General features: G+C 56.6%; 1 protein-coding gene across 1 annotated transcript in view; it reads left to right on the top strand.

Moving 5' to 3' along the window:
* The window catches only part of LOC148139416 (nectin 1b-like), a 63,984-nt gene that overhangs the window by 23,801 nt on the left and 13,573 nt on the right, over positions 1-26,610 (top strand). Inside the window, exon 2 of the mRNA XM_087980742.1 lies at positions 17,619-17,963. Within this exon, the coding sequence (XP_087836868.1) occupies positions 17,619-17,963 (345 nt within the window). The remainder of the gene's footprint in view (positions 1-17,618; positions 17,964-26,610) is intronic.

Genomic DNA, 26,610 nt, shown 5'->3' on the forward strand with positions numbered 1-26,610 from the left:
CCCTTCCTCACCGATTCTCAGTAACAGCAGTGTGTACCATCCCCTCTCTCCCACCACCGAAGCTCACAAACAGCAGTGTGTACCATCCCATCCCTTCCTCACCGATTCTCAGTAACAGCAGTGTGTACCATCCCCTCACTCCTCCCACCGACGCTCAGTGACAGCAGTGTGTACCATCCCCTCCCTCCCCCCACCTACGCTCAGTAACAGCAGTGTGTACCATCCCCTCACTCCCCCACCGACGCTCAGTAACAGCAGTGTGTAACATCCCCTCCCTCCCCCCACCATCACACTGTAACAGCAGTGTGTACCATCCCCTCCCTCCCCCCACCGACGCTCAGTAACAGCAGTGTGTACCATCCCCTCACTCCCCCACCGACGCTCAGTAACAGCAGTGTGTACCATTCCCTCCCTCCCACCACCGAAGCTCAGTAACAGCAGTGTGTACCATCCCATCCCTTCCTCACCGATTCTCAGTAACAGCAGTGTGTACCATCCCCTCACTCCCCCCACCGACGCTCAGTGAGAGCAGTGTGTACCATCCCCTCCCTCACCCACCGACGCTCAGTAAAAAGCAGTATGTACCATCCCCTCCGTCCCCCCACCGATGCTCAGCAGCAGCAGTGTGTACCATCCCCTCCCACACTGACACTCTGTAACAGCAGTGTGTACCATCCCCTCCCTCCCACTCCACCGACGCTCAGTAACAGCAGTGTGTACCATCGCCTCCCTCCCCCACCGACACTCTGTAACAGCAGTGTGTACCATCCCCTCCCTCCCCCTCCACCGACGCTCAGTAACAGCAGTGTATACCATCCCCTCACTGCCACACCGACACTCAGTAACAGCAGTGTGTACCATCCCCTTCCTCCCCCCCACCGACGCTCAGTAGCAGCAGTGTGTACCATCCCCTCCCTCCCCCACCGACCCTCAGTAACAGCAGTGTGTACCATCCCCTCCCTCCCCCACCGACACTCAGTAACAGCAGTGTGTACCATCCCCTCCCACGCTAACCGACGCTCAGTAACAGCAGTGTGTACCATCACCTCCCTCCCCCCACCGAAACTGAGTAACAGCATTGTGTACCATCCCCTACCTTCCCCCCACCGACGCTCAGTAACAGCAGTGTGTACCATCCTCTCCGTCCCCCCACCGACGCTCAGTAACAGCAGTGTGTGTACCATCCCCTCCCTCCCCCCACCGACGCTCAGTAACAGCAGTGTGTACCATCACCTCCCTCCCCCCACCGACGCTCAGTAACATCAGTGTGTACCATCCCCTCCCTCCCCCCACCGACGCTCAGCAACAGCAGTGTGTACCATCCCCTCCCTCCCCCCACCGACGCTCAGTAACAGCAGTGTGTACCATCCCCTCCCTCCCCCACTGACCCTCAGTAACAGCAGTTTGTACCATCCCCTCACTCCCCCCACCGACGCTCAGTAACAGCAGTGTGTACCATCCCCTCCCTCCCCCCACCGACGCTCAGTAACAGCAGTGTGTACCATCCCCTCCCTCCCCCACCGACGCTCAGTAACAGCAGTGTGTACCATCCCCTCCCTCCCCCCACCGACGCTCAGTAACAGCAGTGTGTCCCATCCCCTCCCTCCCCCCACCGACGCTCAGTAACAGCAGTGTGTACCATCCCCTCCCTCCCCCTACCGACGCTCAGTAACAGCAGTGTGTACCATCACCTCCCTCCCCCCACCGACGCTCAGTAACAGCAGTGTGTGTACCATCCCCTCCCTCCCCCCACCGAAGCTCAGTAACAGCAGTGTGTACCATCCCCTCCCCCCCCACCGACACTCAGTAACAACAGTGTGTACCATCCCCTCCCTCCTCCACCGACGCTCAGTAACAGCTGTGTGTACCATTCCCTCCCTCCCCCCACCGAAACTTAGTAACAGCATTGTGTACCATCCCCTCCCTTCCCCCCACCGACGCTCAGTAACAGCAGTGTGTACCATCCTCTCCGTCCCCCCACCGACGCTCAGTAACAGCAGTGTGTACCATCCCCTCCCTCCCCCCACCGACGCTCAGTAACAGCAGTGTGTACCATCCCCTCCCTCCCCCCACCGACGCTCAGTAACAGCAGTGTGTACCATCACCTCCCTCCCCCCACCGACGCTCAGTAACAGCAGTGTGTGTACCATCCCCTCCCTCCCCCCACCGACGCTCAGTAACAGCAGTGTGTACCATCCCCTCCGTCCCCCCACCGACGCTCAGTAACAGCAGTGTGTACCATCCCCTTCCTACCCCCACCGACGCTCAGTAACAGCAGTGTGTACCATCTCCTCCCTCCCCCACTGACCCTCAGTAACAGCAGTTTGTACCATCCCCTCCCTCCCCCCACCGACGCTCAGTAACAGCAGTGTGTACCATCCCCTCCCTCCCTCCACCGACGCTCAGTAACAGCAGTGTGTACCATCCCCTCCCTCCCCCCACCGACACTCAGTAACAGCAGTGTGTACCATCCCCTCTCTCCCCCCACCGACACTTAGTAACAGCATTGTGTACCATCCCCTCCCTCCCCCACCGACGCTCAGTAACAGTAATGTGTACCATCCCCTCCCTCCACCACCGACACTCAGCAACAGCAGTGTGTACCGTCTCCTCCCTCCCCCACAGACGCTCAGTAACAGCAGGGCGTTCCATCCCCTCCCTCCCCCCACGGTCGCGCAGTAACATCAGTGTGTACCATTCCCTCCGTCTCCCCACCGACAATCAGTAGCAGCAGTGTGTACCATCCCCTCCCACCCCCACCGACATTTAGTAACAGCATTGTGTACCATCCCCTCCCTCCCACACCGACGCTCAGTAACAGCAATGTGTACCGTCCCCTCCCACCCTCACCGACACTCAGTAACAGCAGTGTGTACCATCCCCTCCCTCCCCCCACCGACGCTCAGCAACAGCAGTGTGTCCCATCCCCTCCCTCCCCCACCGACGCTCAGTAACAGCAGTGTGTACCATCCCCTCCCTCCCCCCACCGACACTCAGTAACAGCATTGTGTACCATCCCCTCCCTCCCCCCCACCGTCCCTCAGTAACAGCAGTGTGTACCATCCCCTCCCTCCCCCCACCGACACTTAGTAACAGCATTGTGTACCATCGCATCCCTCCCCCACCGACGCTCAGTAACAGCAATGTGTACCATCCCCTCCCTCCACCACCGACGCTCAGTAACAGCAGTGTGTACCATCTCCTCCCTCCCCCACAGACGCTCAGTAACAGCAGTGTGTTCCATCCCTTCCCTCCCACCACGGTCGCTCAGTAACATCAGTGTGTACCATTCCCTCCGTCTCCCCACCGACAATCAGTAGCAGCAGTGTGTACCATCCCCTCCCTCCCCCCACCGACGCTCAGTAACAGCAGTGTGTACCATCCCCTCCCTCCCCCCACCGACGCTCAGTAACAGCAGTGTGTACCATCCCCTCCCTCCACCACCGACGCTCAGTAACAGCAGTGTGTTCCATTCCCTCCCTCCCCCCACCGACGCTCAGTAACAGCAGTGTGTACCATTCCCTCCCTCCTCCACCGACCCTCAGTAACAGCAGTGTGTACCATCCCCTCCCTCCCCCCCACCGACCCTCAGTAACAGCAGTGTGTACCATCCCCTCCCTCCACCACCGACCCTCAGTAACAGCAGTGTGTTCCATTCCCTCCCTCCCCCCACCGACGCTCAGTAACAGCAGTGTGTACCATTCCCTCCCTCCTCCACCGACCCTCAGTAACAGCAGTGTGTACCATCCCCTCCCTCCCCCCCACCGACCCTCAGTAACAGCAGTGTGTACCATCCCCTCCCTCCCCCCACCGACGCTCAGTAACAGTAATGTGTACCATCCCCTCCCTCCACCACCGACACTCAGCAACAGCAGTGTGTACCGTCTCCTCCCTCCCCCACAGACGCTCAGTAACAGCAGGGCGTTCCATCCCCTCCCTCCCCCCACGGTCGCGCAGTAACATCAGTGTGTACCATTCCCTCCGTCTCCCCACCGACAATCAGTAGCAGCAGTGTGTACCATCCACTCCCACCCCCACCGACATTTAGAAACAGCATTGTGTACCATCCCCTCCCTCCCACACCGACGCTCAGTAACAGCAATGTGTACCATCCCCTCCCACCCTCACCGACATTTAGTAACAGCACTGTGTACCATCCCCTCCCTCCCCCCACCGACGCTCAGCAACAGCAGTGTGTCCCATCCCCTCCCTCCCCCACCGACGCTCAGTAACAGCAGTGTGTACCATTCCCTCCCTCCTCCACCGACACTCAGTAACAGCATTGTGTACCATCCCCTCCCTCCCCCCCACCGTCCCTCAGTAACAGCAGTGTGTACCATCCCCTCCCTCCCCCCCACCGACCCTCAGTAACAGCAGTGTGTACCATCCCCTCCCTCCCCCCCACCGACCCTCAGTAACAGCAGTGTGTACCATCCCCTCCCTCCCCCCACCGACAATCAGTAACAGCAGTGTGTACCATTCCCTCCCTCCTCCACCGACCCTCAGTAACAGCAGTGTGTACCATCCCCTCCCTCCTCCACCGACACTCTGTAACAGCAGTGTGTACCATCCCCTCCCTCCTCACCCACCGACGCTCAGTAACAGCAGTGTGTACCATCCCCTCCCTCCCTCCCCCACCGACACTCAGTAACAGCAGTGTGTACCATCCCCTCCCTCCCCCCACCGACGCTCAGTAACAGCAGTGTGTACCATCCCCTCCCTCCCCCCCACCGACCCTCAGTAACAGCAGTGTGTACCATTCCCTCCCTCCTCCACCGACCCTCAGAAACAGCAGTGTGTACCATCCCCTCCCTCCCCCCCACCGACCCTCAGTAACAGCAGTGTGTACCATCCCCTCCCTCCCCCCCACCGACCCTCAGTAACAGCAGTGTGTACCATCCCCTCCCTCCCCCCACCGACAATCAGTAACAGCAGTGTGTACCATTCCCTCCCTCCTCCACCGACCCTCAGTAACAGCAGTGTGTACCATCCCCTCCCTCCTCCACCGACACTCTGTAACAGCAGTGTGTACCATCCCCTCCCTCCTCACCCACCGACGCTCAGTAACAGCAGTGTGTACCATCCCCTCCCTCCCTCCCCCACCGACACTCAGTAACAGCAGTGTGTACCATCCCCTCCCTCCCCCCACCGACGCTCAGTAACAGCAGTGTGTACCATCCCCTCCCTACCCCACTCACTCTCAGTAACAGCAGTGTGTACCATCCCCTCCCTCCCTCACCGACGCTCAGTGACAGCAGTGTGTACCATCCCGTCCCTCCCCCCACCGACGCTCAGAAACAGCAGTGTGTACCATCCCCTCCCTCCCTCACTGACACTCAGTGACAGCAGTGTGTACCATTCCCTCCCTCCCCTCACCGACGCTCAGTAACAGCAGTGTGTACCATTCCCTCCCTCCTCCACCGACCCTCAGTAACAGCAGTGTGTACCATCCCCTCCCTCCCCCCCACCGACCCTCAGTAACAGCAGTGTGTACCATCCCCTCCCTCCCCCCACCGACGCTCAGTAACAGTAATGTGTACCATCCTCTCCCTCCACCACCGACACACAGCAACAGCAGTGTGTACCGTCTCCTCCCTCCCCCACAGACGCTCAGTAACAGCAGGGCGTTCCATCCCCTCCCTCCCCCCACGGTCGCGCAGTAACATCAGTGTGTACCATTCCCTCCGTCTCCCCACCGACAATCAGTAGCAGCAGTGTGTACCATCCCCTCCCACCCCCACCGACATTTAGTAACAGCATTGTGTACCATCCCCTCCCTCCCACACCGACGCTCAGTAACAGCAATGTGTACCGTCCCCTCCCACCCTCACCGACACTCAGTAACAGCAGTGTGTACCATCCCCTCCCTCCCCCCACCGACGCTCAGCAACAGCAGTGTGTCCCATCCCCTCCCTCCCCCACCGACGCTCAGTAACAGCAGTGTGTACCATCCCCTCCCTCCCCCCACCGACACTCAGTAACAGCATTGTGTACCATCCCCTCCCTCCCCCCCACCGTCCCTCAGTAACAGCAGTGTGTACCATCCCCTCCCTCCCCCCACCGACACTTAGTAACAGCATTGTGTACCATCGCATCCCTCCCCCACCGACGCTCAGTAACAGCAATGTGTACCATCCCCTCCCTCCACCACCGACGCTCAGTAACAGCAGTGTGTACCATCTCCTCCCTCCCCCACAGACGCTCAGTAACAGCAGTGTGTTCCATCCCTTCCCTCCCACCACGGTCGCTCAGTAACATCAGTGTGTACCATTCCCTCCGTCTCCCCACCGACAATCAGTAGCAGCAGTGTGTACCATCCCCTCCCTCCCCCCACCGACGCTCAGTAACAGCAGTGTGTACCATCCCCTCCCTCCCCCCACCGACGCTCAGTAACAGCAGTGTGTACCATCCCCTCCCTCCACCACCGACGCTCAGTAACAGCAGTGTGTTCCATTCCCTCCCTCCCCCCACCGACGCTCAGTAACAGCAGTGTGTACCATTCCCTCCCTCCTCCACCGACCCTCAGTAACAGCAGTGTGTACCATCCCCTCCCTCCCCCCCACCGACCCTCAGTAACAGCAGTGTGTACCATCCCCTCCCTCCACCACCGACCCTCAGTAACAGCAGTGTGTTCCATTCCCTCCCTCCCTCCACCGACGCTCAGTAACAGCAGTGTGTACCATTCCCTCCCTCCTCCACCGACCCTCAGTAACAGCAGTGTGTACCATCCCCTCCCTCCCCCCCACCGACCCTCAGTAACAGCAGTGTGTACCATCCCCTCCCTCCCCCCACCGACGCTCAGTAACAGTAATGTGTACCATCCCCTCCCTCCACCACCGACACTCAGCAACAGCAGTGTGTACCGTCTCCTCCCTCCCCCACAGACGCTCAGTAACAGCAGGGCGTTCCATCCCCTCCCTCCCCCCACGGTCGCGCAGTAACATCAGTGTGTACCATTCCCTCCGTCTCCCCACCGACAATCAGTAGCAGCAGTGTGTACCATCCACTCCCACCCCCACCGACATTTAGAAACAGCATTGTGTACCATCCCCTCCCTCCCACACCGACGCTCAGTAACAGCAATGTGTACCATCCCCTCCCACCCTCACCGACATTTAGTAACAGCACTGTGTACCATCCCCTCCCTCCCCCCACCGACGCTCAGCAACAGCAGTGTGTCCCATCCCCTCCCTCCCCCACCGACGCTCAGTAACAGCAGTGTGTACCATTCCCTCCCTCCTCCACCGACACTCAGTAACAGCATTGTGTACCATCCCCTCCCTCCCCCCCACCGTCCCTCAGTAACAGCAGTGTGTACCATCCCCTCCCTCCCCCCCACCGACCCTCAGTAACAGCAGTGTGTACCATCCCCTCCCTCCCCCCCACCGACCCTCAGTAACAGCAGTGTGTACCATCCCCTCCCTCCCCCCACCGACAATCAGTAACAGCAGTGTGTACCATTCCCTCCCTCCTCCACCGACCCTCAGTAACAGCAGTGTGTACCATCCCCTCCCTCCTCCACCGACACTCTGTAACAGCAGTGTGTACCATCCCCTCCCTCCTCACCCACCGACGCTCAGTAACAGCAGTGTGTACCATCCCCTCCCTCCCTCCCCCACCGACACTCAGTAACAGCAGTGTGTACCATCCCCTCCCTCCCCCCACCGACGCTCAGTAACAGCAGTGTGTACCATCCCCTCCCTCCCCCCCACCGACCCTCAGTAACAGCAGTGTGTACCATTCCCTCCCTCCTCCACCGACCCTCAGAAACAGCAGTGTGTACCATCCCCTCCCTCCCCCCCACCGACCCTCAGTAACAGCAGTGTGTACCATCCCCTCCCTCCCCCCCACCGACCCTCAGTAACAGCAGTGTGTACCATCCCCTCCCTCCCCCCACCGACAATCAGTAACAGCAGTGTGTACCATTCCCTCCCTCCTCCACCGACCCTCAGTAACAGCAGTGTGTACCATCCCCTCCCTCCTCCACCGACACTCTGTAACAGCAGTGTGTACCATCCCCTCCCTCCTCACCCACCGACGCTCAGTAACAGCAGTGTGTACCATCCCCTCCCTCCCTCCCCCACCGACACTCAGTAACAGCAGTGTGTACCATCCCCTCCCTCCCCCCACCGACGCTCAGTAACAGCAGTGTGTACCATCCCCTCCCTACCCCACTCACTCTCAGTAACAGCAGTGTGTACCATCCCCTCCCTCCCTCACCGACGCTCAGTGACAGCAGTGTGTACCATCCCGTCCCTCCCCCCACCGACGCTCAGAAACAGCAGTGTGTACCATCCCCTCCCTCCCTCACTGACACTCAGTGACAGCAGTGTGTACCATTCCCTCCCTCCCCTCACCGACGCTCAGTAACAGCAGTGTGTACCATCCCCTCCCTCCCCCCACCAACGCTCAGTAACAGCAGTGTGTACCATTCCCTCCCTCCCCCACTGACGCTCAGTAACAGCAGTGTGTACCATCCCCTCCCACCCCCACCGACATTTAGTAACAGCATTGTGTACCATCCCCTCCCTCCCCCACCGACGCTCAGTAACAGCAGTGTGTACCATCCACTCCCTCCCCCCACCGACGCTCAGTAACAGCAGTGTGTACCATCCCCTTCCTACCCCCACTGACGCTCAGTAACAGCAGTGTGTACCATCCCCTCCCTCCCCCACTGACGCTCAGTAACAGCAGTTTGTACCATCCCCTCCCTCCCACCACCAACGCTCAGTAACAGCAGTGTGTACCATCCCCTCCCTCCTCCACCGACGCTCAGTAACAGCAGTGTGTACCATTCCCTCCCTCCTCCCCCACCGACGCTCAGTAACAGCAGAGTGTACCATCCCCTCCCTACCCCACTCACTCTCAGTAACAGCAGTGTGTACCATCCCCTCCCTCCCTCACCGACGCTCAGTGACAGCAGTGTGTACCATCCCGTCCCTCCCCCCACCGACGCTCAGAAACAGCAGTGTGTACCATCCCCTCCCTCCCTCACCGACGCTCAGTGACAGCAGTGTGTACCATTCCCTCCCTCCCCCCACCGACGCTCAGTAACAGCAGTGTGTACCATCCCCTCCCTCCCCCCACCAACGCTCAGTAACAGCAGTGTGTACCATCCCCTCCCTCCCCCCCACCGTCCCTCAGTAACAGCAGTGTGTACCATCCCCTCCCTCCCCCCACCGACACTTAGTAACAGCATTGTGTACCATCGCATCCCTCCCCCACCGACGCTCAGTAACAGCAATGTGTACCATCCCCTCCCTCCACCACCGACGCTCAGTAACAGCAGTGTGTACCATCTCCTCACTCCCCCACAGACGCTCAGTAACAGCAGTGTGTTCCATCCCTTCCCTCCCACCACGGTCGCTCAGTAACATCAGTGTGTACCATTCCCTCCGTCTCCCCACCGACAATCAGTAGCAGCAGTGTGTACCATCCCCTCCCTCCCCCCACCGACGCTCAGTAACAGCAGTGTGTACCATCCCCTCCCTCCCCCCACCGACGCTCAGTAACAGCAGTGTGTACCATCCCCTCCCTCCACCACCGACGCTCAGTAACAGCAGTGTGTTCCATTCCCTCCCTCCCACCACCGACGCTCAGTAACAGCAGTGTGTACCATTCCCTCCCTCCTCCACCGACCCTCAGTAACAGCAGTGTGTGCCATCCCCTCCCTCCCCCCCACCGACCCTCAGTAACAGCAGTGTGTACCATCCCCTCCCTCCACCACCGACCCTCAGTAACAGCAGTGTGTTCCATTCCCTCCCTCCCCCCACCGACGCTCAGTAACAGCAGTGTGTACCATTCCCTCCCTCCTCCACCGACCCTCAGTAACAGCAGTGTGTACCATCCCCTCCCTCCCCCCCACCGACCCTCAGTAACAGCAGTGTGTACCATCCCCTCCCTCCCCCCACCGACGCTCAGTAACAGTAATGTGTACCATCCCCTCCCTCCACCACCGACACTCAGCAACAGCAGTGTGTACCGTCTCCTCCCTCCCCCACAGACGCTCAGTAACAGCAGGGCGTTCCATCCCCTCCCTCCCCCCACGGTCGCGCAGTAACATCAGTGTGTACCATTCCCTCCGTCTCCCCACCGACAATCAGTAGCAGCAGTGTGTACCATCCACTCCCACCCCCACCGACATTTAGTAACAGCATTGTGTACCATCCCCTCCCTCCCACACCGACGCTCAGTAACAGCAATGTGTACCATCCCCTCCCACCCTCACCGACATTTAGTAACAGCACTGTGTACCATCCCCTCCCTCCCCCACCGACACTCAGTAACAGCAGTGTGTACCATCACCTCCCTCCCCCCACCGACGCTCAGCAACAGCAGTGTGTCCCATCCCCTCCCTCCCCCACCGACGCTCAGTAACAGCAGTGTGTACCATTCCCTCCCTCCTCCACCGACACTCAGTAACAGCATTGTGTACCATCCCCTCCCTCCCCCCCACCGTCCCTCAGTAACAGCAGTGTGTACCATCCCCTCCCTCCCCCCACCGACACTTAGTAACAGCATTGTGTACCATCGCATCCCTCCCCCACCGACGCTCAGTAACAGCAATGTGTACCATCCCCTCCCTCCACCACCGACACTCAGCAACAGCAGTGTGTACCATCTCCTCCCTCCCCCACAGACGCTCAGTAACAGCAGTGTGTTCCATCCCTTCCCTCCCACCACGGTCGCTCAGTAACATCAGTGTGTACCATTCCCTCCGTCTCCCCACCGACAATCAGTAGCAGCAGTGTGTACCATCCCCTCCCTCCCCCCACCGACGCTCAGTAACAGCAGTGTGTACCATCCCCTCCCTCCCCCCACCGACGCTCAGTAACAGCAGTGTGTACCATCCCCTCCCTCCACCACCGACCCTCAGTAACAGCAGTGTGTACCATCCCCTCCCTCCCCCCGCCGACGCTCAGTAACAGCAGTGTGTACCATTCCCTCCCTCCTCCACCGACCCTCAGAAACAGCAGTGTGTACCATCCCCTCCCTCCCCCCCACCGACCCTCAGTAACAGCAGTGTGTACCATCCCCTCCCTCCCCCCCACCGACCCTCAGTAACAGCAGTGTGTACCATCCCCTCCCTCCCCCCACCGACAATCAGTAACAGCAGTGTGTACCATTCCCTCCCTCCTCCACCGACCCTCAGTAACAGCAGTGTGTACCATCCCCTCCCTCCTCCACCGACACTCTGTAACAGCAGTGTGTACCATCCCCTCCCTCCTCACCCACCGACGCTCAGTAACAGCAGTGTGTACCATCCCCTCCCTCCCTCCCCCACCGACACTCAGTAACAGCAGTGTGTACCATCCCCTCCCTCCCCCCACCGACGCTCAGTAACAGCAGTGTGTACCATCCCCTCCCTACCCCACTCACTCTCAGTAACAGCAGTGTGTACCATCCCCTCCCTCCCTCACCGACGCTCAGTGACAGCAGTGTGTACCATCCCGTCCCTCCCCCCACCGACGCTCAGAAACAGCAGTGTGTACCATCCCCTCCCTCCCTCACTGACACTCAGTGACAGCAGTGTGTACCATTCCCTCCCTCCCCTCACCGACGCTCAGTAACAGCAATGTGTACCATCCCCTCCCACCCTCACCGACATTTAGTAACAGCACTGTGTACCATCCCCTCCCTCCCCCACCGACACTCAGTAACAGCAGTGTGTACCATCACCTCCCTCCCCCCACCGACGCTCAGCAACAGCAGTGTGTCCCATCCCCTCCCTCCCCCACCGACGCTCAGTAACAGCAGTGTGTACCATTCCCTCCCTCCTCCACCGACACTCAGTAACAGCATTGTGTACCATCCCCTCCCTCCCCCCCACCGTCCCTCAGTAACAGCAGTGTGTACCATCCCCTCCCTCCCCCCACCGACACTTAGTAACAGCATTGTGTACCATCGCAACCCTCCCCCACCGACGCTCAGTAACAGCAATGTGTACCATCCCCTCCCTCCACCACCGACACTCAGCAACAGCAGTGTGTACCATCTCCTCCCTCCCCCACAGACGCTCAGTAACAGCAGTGTGTTCCATCCCTTCCCTCCCACCACGGTCGCTCAGTAACATCAGTGTGTACCATTCCCTCCGTCTCCCCACCAACAATCAGTAACAGCAGTGTGTACCATCCCCTCCCTCCCCCACCGACCCTCAGTAACAGCAGTGTGTACCATCCCCTCCCTCCCCCCACCGACGCTCAGTAACAGCAGTGTGTACCATCCCCTCCCTCCCCCCACCGACGCTCAGTAACAGCAGTGTGTACCATCCCCTCCCTCCACCACCGACCCTCAGTAACAGCAGTGTGTACCATCCCCTCCCTCCCCCCGCCGACGCTCAGTAACAGCAGTGTGTACCATTCCCTCCCTCCTCCACCGACCCTCAGAAACAGCAGTGTGTACCATCCCCTCCCTCCCCCCCACCGACCCTCAGTAACAGCAGTGTGTACCATCCCCTCCCTCCCCCCCACCGACCCTCAGTAACAGCAGTGTGTACCATCCCCTCCCTCCCCCCACCGACAATCAGTAACAGCAGTGTGTACCATCCCCTCCCTCCTCCCACCGACGCTCAGTAACAGCAGTGTGTACCATCCCCTCCCTCCCTCCCCCACCGACACTCAGTAACAGCAGTGTGTACCATCCCCTCCCTCCCCCCACCGACGCTCAGTAACAGCAGTGTGTACCATCCCCTCCCTACCCCACTCACTCTCAGTAACAGCAGTGTGTACCATCCCCTCCCTCCCTCACCGACGCTCAGTGACAGCAGTGTGTACCATCCCGTCCCTCCCCCCACCGACGCTCAGTAACAGCAGTGTGTACCATCCCCTCCCTCCCTCACTGACACTCAGTGACAGCAGTGTGTACCATTCCCTCCCTCCCCTCACCGACGCTCAGTAACAGCAGTGTGTACCATCCCCTCCCTCCCCCCACCAACGCTCAGTAACAGCAGTGTGTACCATTCCCTCCCTCCCCCACTGACGCTCAGTAACAGCAGTGTGTACCATCCCCTCCCACCCCCACCGACATTTAGTAACAGCATTGTGTACCATCCCCTCCCTCCCCCACCGACGCTCAGTAACAGCAGTGTGTACCATCCACTCCCTCCCCCCACCGACGCTCAGTAACAGCAGTGTGTACCATCCCCTTCCTACCCCCACTGACGCTCAGTAACAGCAGTGTGTACCATCCCCTCCCTCCCCCACTGACCCTCAGTAACAGCAGTTTGTACCATCCCCTCCCTCCCTCCACCGACGCTCAGTAACAGCAGTGTGTACCATCCCCTCCCTCCTCCACCGACACTCTGTAACAGCAGTGTGTACCATTCCCTCCCTCCTCCCCCACCGACGCTCAGTAACAGCAGAGTGTACCATCCCCTCCCTACCCCACTCACTCTCAGTAACAGCAGTGTGTACCATCCCCTCCCTCCCTCACCGACGCTCAGTGACAGCAGTGTGTACCATCCCGTCCCTCCCCCCACCGACGCTCAGAAACAGCAGTGTGTACCATCCCCTCCCTCCCTCACCGACGCTCAGTGACAGCAGTGTGTACCATTCCCTCCCTCCCCCCACCGACGCTCAGTAACAGCAGTGTGTACCATCCCCTCCCTCCCCCCACCAACGCTCAGTAACAGCAGTGTGTACCATCCCCTCCCTCCCCCACCGACGCTCAGTAACAGCAGTGTGTACCATCCCCTCCCTCCCCCACCGACGCTCAGTAACAGCAGTGTGTACCATCCCCTCCCACACCCACCGACATTTACTACCAGCATTGTGTACCATCCCCTCCCTCCCCCCACCGACGCTCAGTAACAGCAGTGTGTACCATCCCCTCCCTCCCCCCACCGACGCTCAGTAACAGCAGTGTGTACCATCCCCTCCCTCCCCCACCGACGCTCAGTAACAGCAGTGTGTACCATCCCCTCCCCCCCCACCGACGCACAGTAACAGCAGTGTGTACCATCCCCTCCCTCCCTCCACCGACGCTCAGTAACAGCAGTGTGTACCATCCCCTCCCCCCCCACCGACACTCAGTAACAGCAGTGTGTACCTCCCCTCCCTCCCCCCACCGACACTCAGTAACAGCAGTGTGTACCATCCCCTCTCTCCCCCCACCGACACTTAGTAACAGCATTGTGTACCATCCCCTCCCTCCCCCACTGACCCTCAGTAACAGCAGTGTGTACCATCCCCTCCCTCCCCCCACCGACGCTCAGTAACAGCAGTGTGTACCATCCCCTTCCTCCCCCCCACCGACGCTCAGTAACAGTAATGTGTACCATCCCCTCCCTCCACCACCGACACTCAGCAACAGCAGTGTGTACCATCTCCTCCCTCCCCCACAGACGCTCAGTAACAGCAGGGTGTTCCATCCCCTCCCTCCCCCCACGGTCGCTCAGTAACATCAGTGTGTACCATTCCCTCCGTCTCCCCACCGACAATCAGTAGCTGCAATGTGTACCATCCCCTCCCACTCCCACCGACACTCAGTAACAGCAGTGTGTACCATTCCCTTCCTCCCACACCGACGCTCAGTAACAGCAGTGTGTACCATCACCTCCCCCCCCCACCGACGCTCAGTAACAGCAGTGTGTACCATCCCCTCCCTCCCCCCACCGACACTCAGTAACAGCAGTGTGTTCCATTTCCTCCCTCCCCCCACCGACGCTCAGAAACAGCAGTGTGTACCATCCCCTCCCTCCCCCCACCGACACTCAGTAACAGCAGTGTCTACCATCCCCTCCCTCCCCCACCGACACTTAGTAACAGCAATGTGTACCATCCCCTCCCTCCAACACCGACACTCAGCAACAGCAGTGTGTACCATCCCCTCCCTCCACCACCGACACTCAGCAACAGCAGTGTGTACCATTCCCTCCCTCCCACACCGACGCTCAGTAACAGCAGTGTGTACCATCCCCTCCCTCCCCCCACCGACGCTCAGTAACAGCAGTGTGTACCATCCCCTCCCTCCACCACCGACACTCAGCAACAGCAGTGTGTACCATCCCCTCCCTCCACCACCGACACTCAGCAACAGCAGTGTGTACCATTCCCTCCCTCCCACACCGACGCTCAGTAACAGCAGTGTGTACCATTCCCGCCCTCCTCCACCGACACTCAGTAACAGCAGTGTGTACCATCACCTCCCTCCCCCACCGACCCTCAGTGACAGCAGTGTGTAACATCCCCCCCCCTCCGACGCTCAGTAAGAGCAGTGTGTACCATCCCCTCCCTCCCCACTGTCGCTCAAGAACCGCAGTGTGTACCATCCGCTCCCTCCCCCCACCGACGCTCAGTAACAGCAGTGTATGTACCATCCCCTCCCTCCCCCACCGACGCTCAGTAAGAGCAGTGTGTACCACCCCCTCCCTCCCCACTGTCGCTCAAGAACCGCAGTGTGTACCATCCGCTCCCTCCCCCCACCGACGCTCAGTAACAGCAGTGTGTACCATCCCCTCCCTCCCCCACCGACGCTCAGTAACAGCAGTGTGTACCATCCCCTCCCTCCCCCACCGACGCTCAGTAACAGCAGTGTGTGCCATCCCCTCCCTCCCCCCACCGACGCTCAGTAACAGCAGTGTGTACCATCCCCTCCCTCCCCCACTGACCCTCAGTAACAGCAGTTTGTACCATCCCCTCCCTCCCCCCACCGACGCTCAGTAACAGCAGTGTGTACCATCCCCTCCCTCCCCCACCGACGCTCAGTAACAGCAGTGTGTACCATCTCCTCCCTCCCCCACCGACGCTCAGTAACAGCAGTGTAAACCAACCCCTCCCTCCCCCCACCGACACTCAGTAACAGCAGTGTGTACCATCCCCTCTCTCCCCCCACCGACACTTAGTAACAGCATTGTGTACCATCCCCTCCCTCCCCCACCGACGGTCAGTAACAGTAATGTGTACCATCCCCTCCCCCCACCACCGACACTCAGAAACAGCAGTGTGTACCATCCCCTCCCTCCCCCCCGACGCTCAGTAACAGCAGGGTGTTCCATCCCCTCCCTCCCCCACAGACGCTCAGTAACAGCAGGGTGTTCCATCCCCTCCCTCCCCCCACGGTCGCTCAGTAACATCAGTGTGTACCATCCTCTCCCTCCCCCACCGACATTTAGTAACAGCATTGTGTACCATCCCCTCCCTCCCCCACCGACACTCAGTAACAGCAGTGTGTACCATTCCCTCCCTCCCACACCGACGCTCAGTAACAGCAATGTGTACCATCCCCTCCCACCCTCACCGACATTTAGTAACAGCATTGTGTACCATCCCCTCCCTCCCTCACCGACACTCAGTAACAGCAGTGTGTACCATCCCCTCCCTCCCCCACCGACACTCAGTAACAGCAGTTTGTATCATCCCCTCCCTCCCCCCCACCACCGACGCTCAGTAACAGCAGTGTGTACCATCACCTCCCTCCCCCCACCGACGCTCAGTAACAGCAGTGTGTACCATCACCTCCCTCCCCCCACCGACGCTCAGCAACAGCAGTGTGTACCATCCCCTCCCTCCCCCACCGACACTCAGTAACAGCAGTGTGTACCATCCCCTCCCTCCCCCCACCGACACTCAGTAACAGCAGTGTGTACCATTCCCTCCCTCCCCCACCGACACTCAGTAACAGCAGTGTGTTCCATTCCCTCCCTCCCCCCACCGACGCTCAGTAACAGCAGTGTGTACTATCCCCTCCCTCCCCCACCGACAGTCAGTAACAGCAGTGTGTACCATCCCCTCCCTCCCCCCACCGACACTCAGTAACAGCAGTGTGTACCATCCCCTCCCTCCCCCACTGACACTCAGTAACAGCAGTGTGTACCATTCCCTCCCTCCTCCACTGACACTCAGTAACAGCATTGTGTACCAGCCCCTCCCTCCCCCCACCGACCCTCAGTAACAGCAGTGTGTACCATCCCCTCCCTCCCGCCACCGACACTCAGTAACAGCAATGTGTACCATTCCCTCCCTCCTCCACTGACACTCAGTAACAGCATTGTGTACCAGCCCCTTCCTCCCCCCACCGACCCTCAGTAACAGCAGTGTGTACCATCCCATCCCTCCCCCCACCGACGCTCAGTAACAGCAGTGTGTACCATCCCCTCCCTCCCCCCGACCGACGCTCAGTAACAGCAGTGTGTACCATTCCCTCCCTCCTCCACCGACACTCAGTAACAGCATTGTGTACCATCCCCTCCCTCTCCCCCCCCCCCCCAGTGTTGTACCAGCTACAAGATGTGCTGCAGTTACTCCCCAAAGACCCTCAGGCAGCACCTTACAAACCCACGGCCACTTCCATCTGGAAGGACAAGGGGCAGCAGGTACATGGGAACACCAACCCCCCCCCCCCCGCAAGTTCCCCTCCCAGCCCCTCACCCTCCCGACTTGGAAATATATCGGCCGTTCCTTCCTGGGTCAGAATCCTGGGATTCCCTCCCTCAGGCACATTGTGGGTCTACCCTACAGCACGTGGACTGCAGCGGGTCAAGAAGGCAGCTCACCCCCACCTCCTCAAGGGGGGGCAACTAGGGACGGGTATTGGGCCCAGCCAGTGACCCCCACATCCCACAAAATGAATGAAGAACCGGAACTGTGCTCAATCTCTGTTTCTCTTTACATTTTCATTAGGTCGTGCTGTTGTGACTGTGCACACCTTGGAGTCTGTGTATGGAAATCAGGACCAGACTGTGATCCTCCCGTGTCACCTCATCGTTTCCGGTGCCGAGGTGAATGTGGCCTCTGTGACCTGGAAGGGTCCTAGCAAGGCCAACATTGCTGTGTACAATCCTCAGTATGGGGTCAGTTACCCAGGAGAGGGTAACTCCACTCTCATTTCCTTCCAAAACCCTTCGAAGGAAGACGCCACACTGGTGATAAGAAACTTTAGCAGAAGAGACGCCGGACTCTATGTCTGTTCCTGGACAACGTACCCAGATGGAAGCTTTTCAAGTGAAACGGTGTTGACCATTTCAGGTGAGGGAAACAACTCTTTGTGCAGAGGTAACAATACAGTGGCACCATTTCGGGAATCCCTGGGCTACTAAACCAGGAACCCAGCTCTTTGGCAGCGACTCCGATTGCTGCAATTTCAGAGGAATTGATGGATATGTCTGGAATGTGACAGTATCAGTGTTGGTGACCATGAAATGATTATTGATTGCAGGGAAGAAAACCCCAAACGTTGGTGGTTATCAGCAGTGCTCTGTCCTACATGTAACTCCAGACCAACAGCAAAGTCACTGACTCCAAGAGTCCCTTCAGTGCAGAAAGAGGCCATTCGGCCAATCAAGTCTACACCGAGACTGCAAAGAGCATCCACCTCCCAACAACCTTGCGTTTCCCTGGGCCAATCCACCCTAACCTGTACATCCCTGGGCACTATGGGACAATTTCCCATGGCCAATCCACCCTAACCTGCACATCCCTGGGCACTATGGGACAATTTCCCATGGCCAATCCACCCTAACCTGTACATCCCTGGGCACTATGGGACAATTTCCCATGGCCAATCCACCCTAACCTGCACATCCCTGGGCACTATGGGACAATTTCCCATGGCCAATCCACCCTAACCTGCACATCCCTGGGCACTATGGGACAATTTGCCATGGCCAATCCACCCTAACCTGCACATCCCTGGACTCTATGGGAAAATTTCCCATGACCAATCCACCCTAACCTGCACCACCCTGGACAATATGGGACAATATAGCATGGCCAATCCACCCAAATCCACTGCTAATCCAGAGACCTGGGTGATATGCTGTGGACCTGGGTTCGAATCCTACTGTGGGAGATGGTGGAATTTGCATTCTATAAATATCTGGAAATAACTGTCTGATGATAATCATGAATTCATTGCCAATTGTTAGAAATCCCCATCCTGTTCACTGGGTGTCCTTTAGGGAAGGAAATTGCCATCCTTACCTGGTCTGGCCTCCATGTGCCTCTAGACCCACAGCAACGTGGTGGACCCTTAACATGTCCTCTGGCCAATTAGGGATGGGCAATAAGTATTGGCTGAGTCAATGATGCTTTCATCCCAAGTGAATGAATTTTAAGAAAGAGTGAGGGATGATTTTTACAGAGACGCGCAAGATTTTGAAGGGGTTTGACAGGGAAGATGTTGTGACATTCTGGCTATTGAGGGAGTGCAGCGTAGGTTCACGAGGTCAATTCCTGAAATGGCGGGACTATCTTATGTTGAAAGCTTGGAGCGACTGGGCTTGTATACCCTTGAGTTTAGAAGACTGAGAGGGGATCTGATTGAGACATATAAGATTATTAAAGGATTGGACACTCTGGCAGCAGGAAACATGTTTCCACTGATGGGTGAGTGCCGAACCAGAGGACACAGCTTAAAAATATGGGGTAGACCATTTAGGACAGCGATGAGGAGAAACTTCTTCACCCAGAGAGTGGTGGCTGTGTGGAATGCTCTGCCCCAGAGGGCAGTGGAGGCCCAGTCTCTGGATTCATTTAAGAAAGAGTTGGATAGAGCTCTCAAGGATAGTGAAATCAAGGGTTATGGAGATAAGGCAGGAAGAGGATACTGATTAGGAATGATCAGCCATGATCATATTGAATGGTGTTGCAGGCTTAAAGGGCAGAATGGCCTGCTCCTGCACCTATTGTCTATTGTCTATCGTCTATTGTCTCAGAGAGAGAGACAGACACGATTCACAAGAATGTTTGCAGGCATGAGGAAGTTCAGTGATGAATTGAAGAAGTTGGGACTGGCGAGATAAAGGCTGAGAGTAGATTTGTTTGAGGTTTTCGAATGCCACAAGCAAGCTGAATCGAGCTGAGAGGGAGAGGTTATTCCCACTTTCAAAAGGAGCAAGAACGACAGGGCCCCGAGTTTGATGGTGATGTGTAAGTGGGCGGCGCAGTGGTTAGCACTGCTGCCTCACAGCGCCAGAGACCCGGGTTCAATCCCACCCTCGGGCGACTGTCTGTGTGGAGGTTGCACATTCTCCCCGTGTCTGCGTGGGTTTCCTCCCACAATCCAAAGGCACGTAGGATAGGTGAATCGGCCATGATAAATTGCCCCATAGTGTTCAGGGATACATAGGTTAGGTGCATCAGTCAAGTAAATATAGGATAGTAGGGGAATGGGTCTGGGTAGGTTTCTCTTCGGAAGATCACTGTGGACTTGTTGTGCTCCGGTTTCCTCCCACATTTTAAAAAAAAAAACGTGTAGGTTAGGTGAATTGGCCACGCTAAATTGCCCGTAGTGTTAGGTGAAGGGGTAAATGTTGGGGAGTGGGTATGGGTGGGTTGCTCTTCGGAGGGTCGGTGTGGACTTGTTGGGCCTGTTTCCACACTGTAAATAATCTACAATCTACGTTTCCTGGATGCAGGTTGACTTGAGGCATTCTAGAGGGGCATTGATTGGGTGTTTGGATCGCTATAGTGTGGTGGGCAAAGGAAGAGACTGGCATAAGATATAATAGGGCTCTAACAATCCTGTGATCCTGAAGACACTTTTCCTAGTGAAGGAATCCAAAACTAGAATCTCAGACAACACAGTTACAGACCAAGGGAACACCCAAATGAGGTGAATGTCTGAAATTCTCCACTCGAGTGAATTGAGGAAGCTGTTCTGCCTGGAGATCCTGGAGTTTCTGCAGAGATCAGTGCTGGGACCCCTGCTGTTTGTAGCATATCAGATGGAGGAGAATGGACGGCGTGCTAAGATTGAGGGGGAGCCGTGGATAGTGAGGAGGAATTGCCAGCTGGGTATCAATAGAGTCACAGAGATGTACAGCAAGGAAACAGACCCTTCGGTCTAACTTGTTCGTACCGACCAGATATCCTAACGAAGGGCTTTTGCCCGAAACGTCGATTCTCTTGCTCCTCGGATGCTGCCTGACCTGCTGTGCTTTTCCAGCACCACTCTAATCTTCACTCTAATCTCCAGCATCTGCAGTACCCACTTCCGCCTAGATATCCTAATCCAAATTAGTCCCACCTGTCAGCACCCGGCCCATATCCCTCTGAACCCTTTCTATTCATGTCCCCATCCAGAGGGCTTTTAAATGTTGTCATTGTCCCAGTCTCCACCACTTCCTCTGGCAGCTCATTCCATACACGTACCACCCTCTGTGTGAAAAAGTTGCCCCTTAGGTCTCTTTTCTATCTTTCCCCTCTCACTCTAAACCTATGTCCCGCTAGTTCTGGACTCCCCCACCCCAGGGAAAAAGACCTTGTCTATTTACCCTATCCATGCCCCTCATGATTTTATAAACCTCTAGTTCTAGTCTTCCCCACCCCAGGGAAAAGACCTTGTCTATTTATCCTATCCATACCCCTCATGATTTTGTAAACCTCTATAAGGTCAACCCTCAGCCTCTGACGCTCCAGGGAAAACAGCCCCAGCCTGTTCAGCCTCTCCCTGTAGCTCAAACCCTCCAACCCTGGCAACATCCTTGTAAATCTTTCCCGAACCCTTTCAAGTTTCACAATATCCTTCCTACAGCAGGGAGACCAGAATTTCATGCAATATTCCAAAAGTTGCCGAACCAATGTCCTGTACAGCTGCAACATGACCTCCCAACTCCTGTACTCAATACTCTGACCAATAAAGGAAAGCATACCAAACGCCTTCTTCACTATCTTATCTACCTGTGACTCCACTTTCAAGGAGCTATCAACCTGCACTCCAAGGTCTCTTTGTTCAGCAACACTCCCTAGGATCTTATCATTAAGTGTATAAATCCTGCTAAGATTTGCTTTCCCAAAATGCAGCACCTCACATTTATCTGAATTAAACTCCATCTGCCACTTCTCAGTCCATTGGCCCATCTGGTCCAGATCCTGTTGTAATCTGAAGTAACCTTTTTTGCTGTCGACTACATCTCCAATTTTGGTGTCATCTCCAACCTTACTAACTGTACCTCTTATGCTCATATCCAAATCATTTATATAAATGACAAAAATTAGTGGACCCAGCACCAATCCTTGTGGCGGCTGGAGACTTTGACAGAGTAGTGGCAGATGGGATTTAGTCAGGATGAATGCGAGGTTATGCATTTTGGAAAGTCTAATGCAGGAAGGAGGTCTACAGTCATTGGCAGAACCCTCTGTAACGTCAGCAGACAGAGGGACAGGTCCTGAAGTGGAAAGCGTTGGGAGTGTACTGCTGGAAAAGCACAGCAGGTCGGCCAGCATCCGAGAAGCAGGGAAATCAACGTTTCGGGCTGGAGCCCTTCATCAGGGACCTCACTGTGTCCTCCCTGAAAGTGGCAACACGGGTGGATAAGGTGTTCAAGAAGGCACATGGCATGATTGCCTTCATTGGTCAGAGCATAAACCATGAAACCTGGTAAGTCATCTTGCAGCTGCACAGAACTTCAGTGAGACCACTTTTCAAATATTGGGGACAGTTCTGTTTGTCACACTACCAGACGAATGCAGAGGCTTTGGATTTGCCTGGTTTGCCACATAACCGATGTCCTGTACAGCCACAACATGACCTCCCAACTCCTGTACTCAATACTCTGACCAATAAAGGAAAGCATACAAAACGCCTCCTTCACTATCCTATCCACCTGCGACTCCACTTTCAAGGAGCTATGAAGCTGCACTCCAAGGTCTCTTTGTGGAGACATTGGACGAACTTGGCTTACTTTCACTTGAACATTGAAGGATGAGGGGTGACCGAATAAATGTTTATACAAATAATGAGAGGCATGGATAGAATTGACAGTCAGAATTGTTTTCTCGGGATAGAAATTCTTTCAGGAATTGTTAGAATCAAGGAGGGTCCTAGAGGAAGATCACTAACATGATACCCCTGGTTAAAAAGGGAGTAAGGCAAAAGACAGAAAATTGCAGACCTATTAGCCTAATCTCGGTCATGGGCAATATCCTGGAATCCATTGTGAAGGATGAGATTTCTGAATAATTGGATGTGGATGGTAAAATAGGGCAAAGTCAGCATGGTTCCATCAAGGGGAGGTGATTCCTGACAAATCTGCTAGAATTCTTTGAGGAAGTAGCGAGCAGGTTAGACCAAGGGGAGCCAATGGATGTTATCCAACTGGATTTCAAGAAGGCCTTTGACATGGTGCCACACAGGAGGCTGCTGGGTAAGATAAGGGCCCGTGGTGCTAGAGGCAAGGTGCTAGCATGGAGCAGGAAGCAGAGAGTGGGGATAAAGGGTCCTTCTCAAGAATGGCAGCCGGTGACAAGTGGTGTTCCGCAAGGCTCAGTGTTGGGACCACAACTCTTCACTTTACACATTAACAGTTTAGATGAAGGAACTGAGGGCGTTCTGACTAAGTTTGCAGGTGATTCAAAGATAGGCAGAGGGTCAGGTAGCATTGAGGAGGCGGCAGAAGGATTTGGACAGGTCAGGAGAGTGGGCAAAGAAGTGGGAGATACAGTACAACGTGGGAAAGTGTGAGGTCATGACCTTTGGTAGGAAGAACAGAGACATGGACTATTTTCTCAATGGGGAGAAAATTCAGAAGTCTGAAGTGCAAAGAGACTTGGGAATTCTAGTCCAGGATTCTCTTGAGGTAAACTTGCAGGTTGAGTCAGTAGTTAGGAAGACAAATGTAATGATGACATTTATTTTGAGAGGACTTGAATATAAAAGCTGGGATGTACCTCTGAGGCTCTATAAGGCTCTGGTCAGACCACATTCGGGGTATTGTGTGCGGTTTTGGGCCCCATATCTCAGGAAGGATGGACTGGCCCTTGGAGTGGGCCCAGAGGAGGTTCATGAGAATGGTCCCAGGAATGAAAAGCTTAATGCGTGAGGAATGTTTGAGGGCTCTGGGTCTATACTTGATGGAGTTTAGAAGGATGAGGGAGGATGTAATTGAAACTTACAGAATACCGTACGGCCTGGACAGAGTGGATGTTGGGAAGATGTTTCCATCGGTCGGAGAGACAAGGACCCGAGCGCACAGCCTCAGAGTAAAGGGAAGACCCTTTAGAACAGAGATAAGGAGAGACTTCTTCAGCCATAGGGTGGGAAATCTGTGGGATTCACTCCCACAAAAGGCTGTGGGGGCCGGGTCACTGAGTCTATTTAACACGGAGATAGAGAGGCTCTTGTGTGTCAAGGGGATATGGGGTTGTGGGGAGAAAGTGGGAGAATGGGGTTGATAAAGGTCTCAGCCATGATTGAATGGGGGAGCAGACTCAATGGGCTGAATGGCCTAATTCCTGCTCCTATGTCTTATGCCCTTATAGTCTTTAATGTCGATTATGAAGTCTGATAGGTTTAAAGGTAAAAGGGGGTAAATTTAAAGATGGCAATGGCACATAATTTGCTGCCAGAGGAGGTGTTGGAGATACAATAGTGACATTTAAGAGCTACCTTGACAGATACTTGAATAGGCAGGGCATAAAGGGGTCTGCACACCAAACAGGCAACAGGTTTCTTTATATCTCACACAGGTATCATAGAGCAATGCAGGCTTGGTGGGCTGAAGGGCCTGTCCCTGTGCTGGAATGTTCTTTGCTCTTTGTTAGATCCGGAAAAGAAATGAAAGAGGAGGTGGATATATTTTTGAAGATCAAAGAGTTGGGAGTTATGTTGAACTGGGGGTTATGAGGGTTAACGCCTGGAGAAGATGACCTATGACCTTGTTAAATGGTGAGACAGGCTTGAGGGGCAGAATGACCAGCACCTGGTCCTAATCTTTACTTTCCTATACTCTCTTAAACTGAGGCTGTGTTGCTGTCAGTAGATCAACAATGTCCCTGAGGGAGAGAATTCCAGGATTCTGAACCAGGAAGGAACGGCTGATATACTACCAAGTCGGGATGGTGAGGGGCTCGGAGGGGAACTTGTAGGGGGTGGTGTTCCCATGTACCTGCTGCCCCTTGTCCTTCCAGATGGAAGTGGCCGTGGGTTTTGAAGGCGCTGCCTGAGGATCGGTGGGGGAGGGAGGGGATGGTACACACTGCTGTTACTGAGGGTCGGTGGGGGGGTGGAAGGGGATGGTACACACTGCTGTTACTGAGCGTCAGTGGGGGGAGGGAGGGGATGGTACCCACTGCTGTTACTGAGCGTGGGTGGGGGGGAGGGAGGGGATGGTACACACTGCTGTTACTGAGCGTCGGTGGGGGAAGGGAGGGGATGGTACACACTGCTGTTACTGAGCGTCGGTGGGGGGGTGGAAGGGGATGGTACACACTGCTGTTACTGAGCGTCGGTGGGGGGAGGGAGGGGATGGTACACACTGCTGTTACTGAGCGTCGGTGGGGGGAGGGAGGGGATGGTACACACTGCTGTTACTGAGCGTCGGTGGGGGGAGGGAGGGGATGGTACCCACTGCTGTTACTGAGCGTGGGTGGGGGGGAGGGAGGGGATGGTACCCACTGCTGTTACTGAGCGTCGTTGGGGGAGGGAGGGGATGGTACACACTGCTGTTACTGAGGGTCGGTGGGGGGAGGGAGGGGACGGTACACACTGCTGTTACTGAGGGTCGGTGGGGGGAGGGAGGGGATGGTACACACTGCTGTTACTGAGGGTCGGTGGGGGGGAGGGAGGGGATGGTACACACTGCTGTTACTGAGGGTCGGTGGGGGAGGGAGGGGATGGTACACATTGCTGTTACTGAGCGTCGGGGGGGGAGGGAGGGGATGGTACACACTGCTGTTACTGAGGGTCGGTGGGGGAGGGAGGGGATGGTACACATTGCTGTTACTGAGCGTCGGGGGGGGAGGGAGGGGATGGTACACACTGCTGTTACTGAGCGTCGCTGGGGGAGGGAGGGGATGGTACACACTGCTGTTATTGAGCGTCGGTGGGGAGAGGGAGGGGATGGTACACACTGCTGTTACTGAGCGTCGGTGGGGGGGTGGGGGGGGATGGTACACACTGCTGTTACCGAGCGTCAGTGGGGGAGGGAGGGGATGGTACACACTGTTGTTACTGTGCATCAGTGGGGGAGGGAGGGGATGGTAAACACTGCTGTTACTGAGCGTCGGTGGGGGGAGGGGAGGGGAGGGGATGGTACACACTGCTGTTACTGAGCGTCGGTGGAGGGAGGGAGGGGATGGTACACACTGCTGTTCCTGAGCGTCGGAGGGAGGGGATGGTACACACTGCTGTTCCTGAGCGTCAGTGGGGGAGGGAGGGAATGGTACACACTGCTGTTACTGAGCGTCGGTGGGGGAGGGAGGGGATGGTACACACTGCTGTTACTGAGCGTCGGTGGAGGAGGGAGGGGATGGTACACACTGCTGTTACTGAGCGTCGGTGGGGAGGGAGGGGATGGTACACACTGCTGTTACTGAGCGTCGGTGGGGGGAGGGAGGGGATGGTACACACTGCTGTTACTGAGCGTCGGTGGGGGAGGGAGGGGATGGTACACACTGCTGTTACTGAGCGTCGGTGGGGGGAGGGAGGGGATGGTACACACTGCTGTTACTGAGCGTCGGTGGGGGGAGGGAGGGGATGGTACACACTGCTGTTACTGAGCGTCAGTGGGGGAGGGAGGGGCTGGTACACACTGCTGTTACTGAGCGTCGGTGGGGGGAGGGAGGGGATGGTACACACTGCTGTTACTGAGCGTCGGTGGGGGTAGGGAGGGGATGGTACACACTGCTGTTACTGAGCGTCGGTGGGGGGAGGGAGGGGATGGTACACACTGCT

Source organism: Chiloscyllium plagiosum, unplaced genomic scaffold (genome assembly GCF_037043375.1).
Source record: "Chiloscyllium plagiosum isolate Xiang-an unplaced genomic scaffold, Cpla_swu_hap1 HiC_scaffold_38, whole genome shotgun sequence".
Taxonomy (NCBI): Eukaryota; Metazoa; Chordata; class Chondrichthyes; order Orectolobiformes; family Hemiscylliidae; genus Chiloscyllium; species Chiloscyllium plagiosum.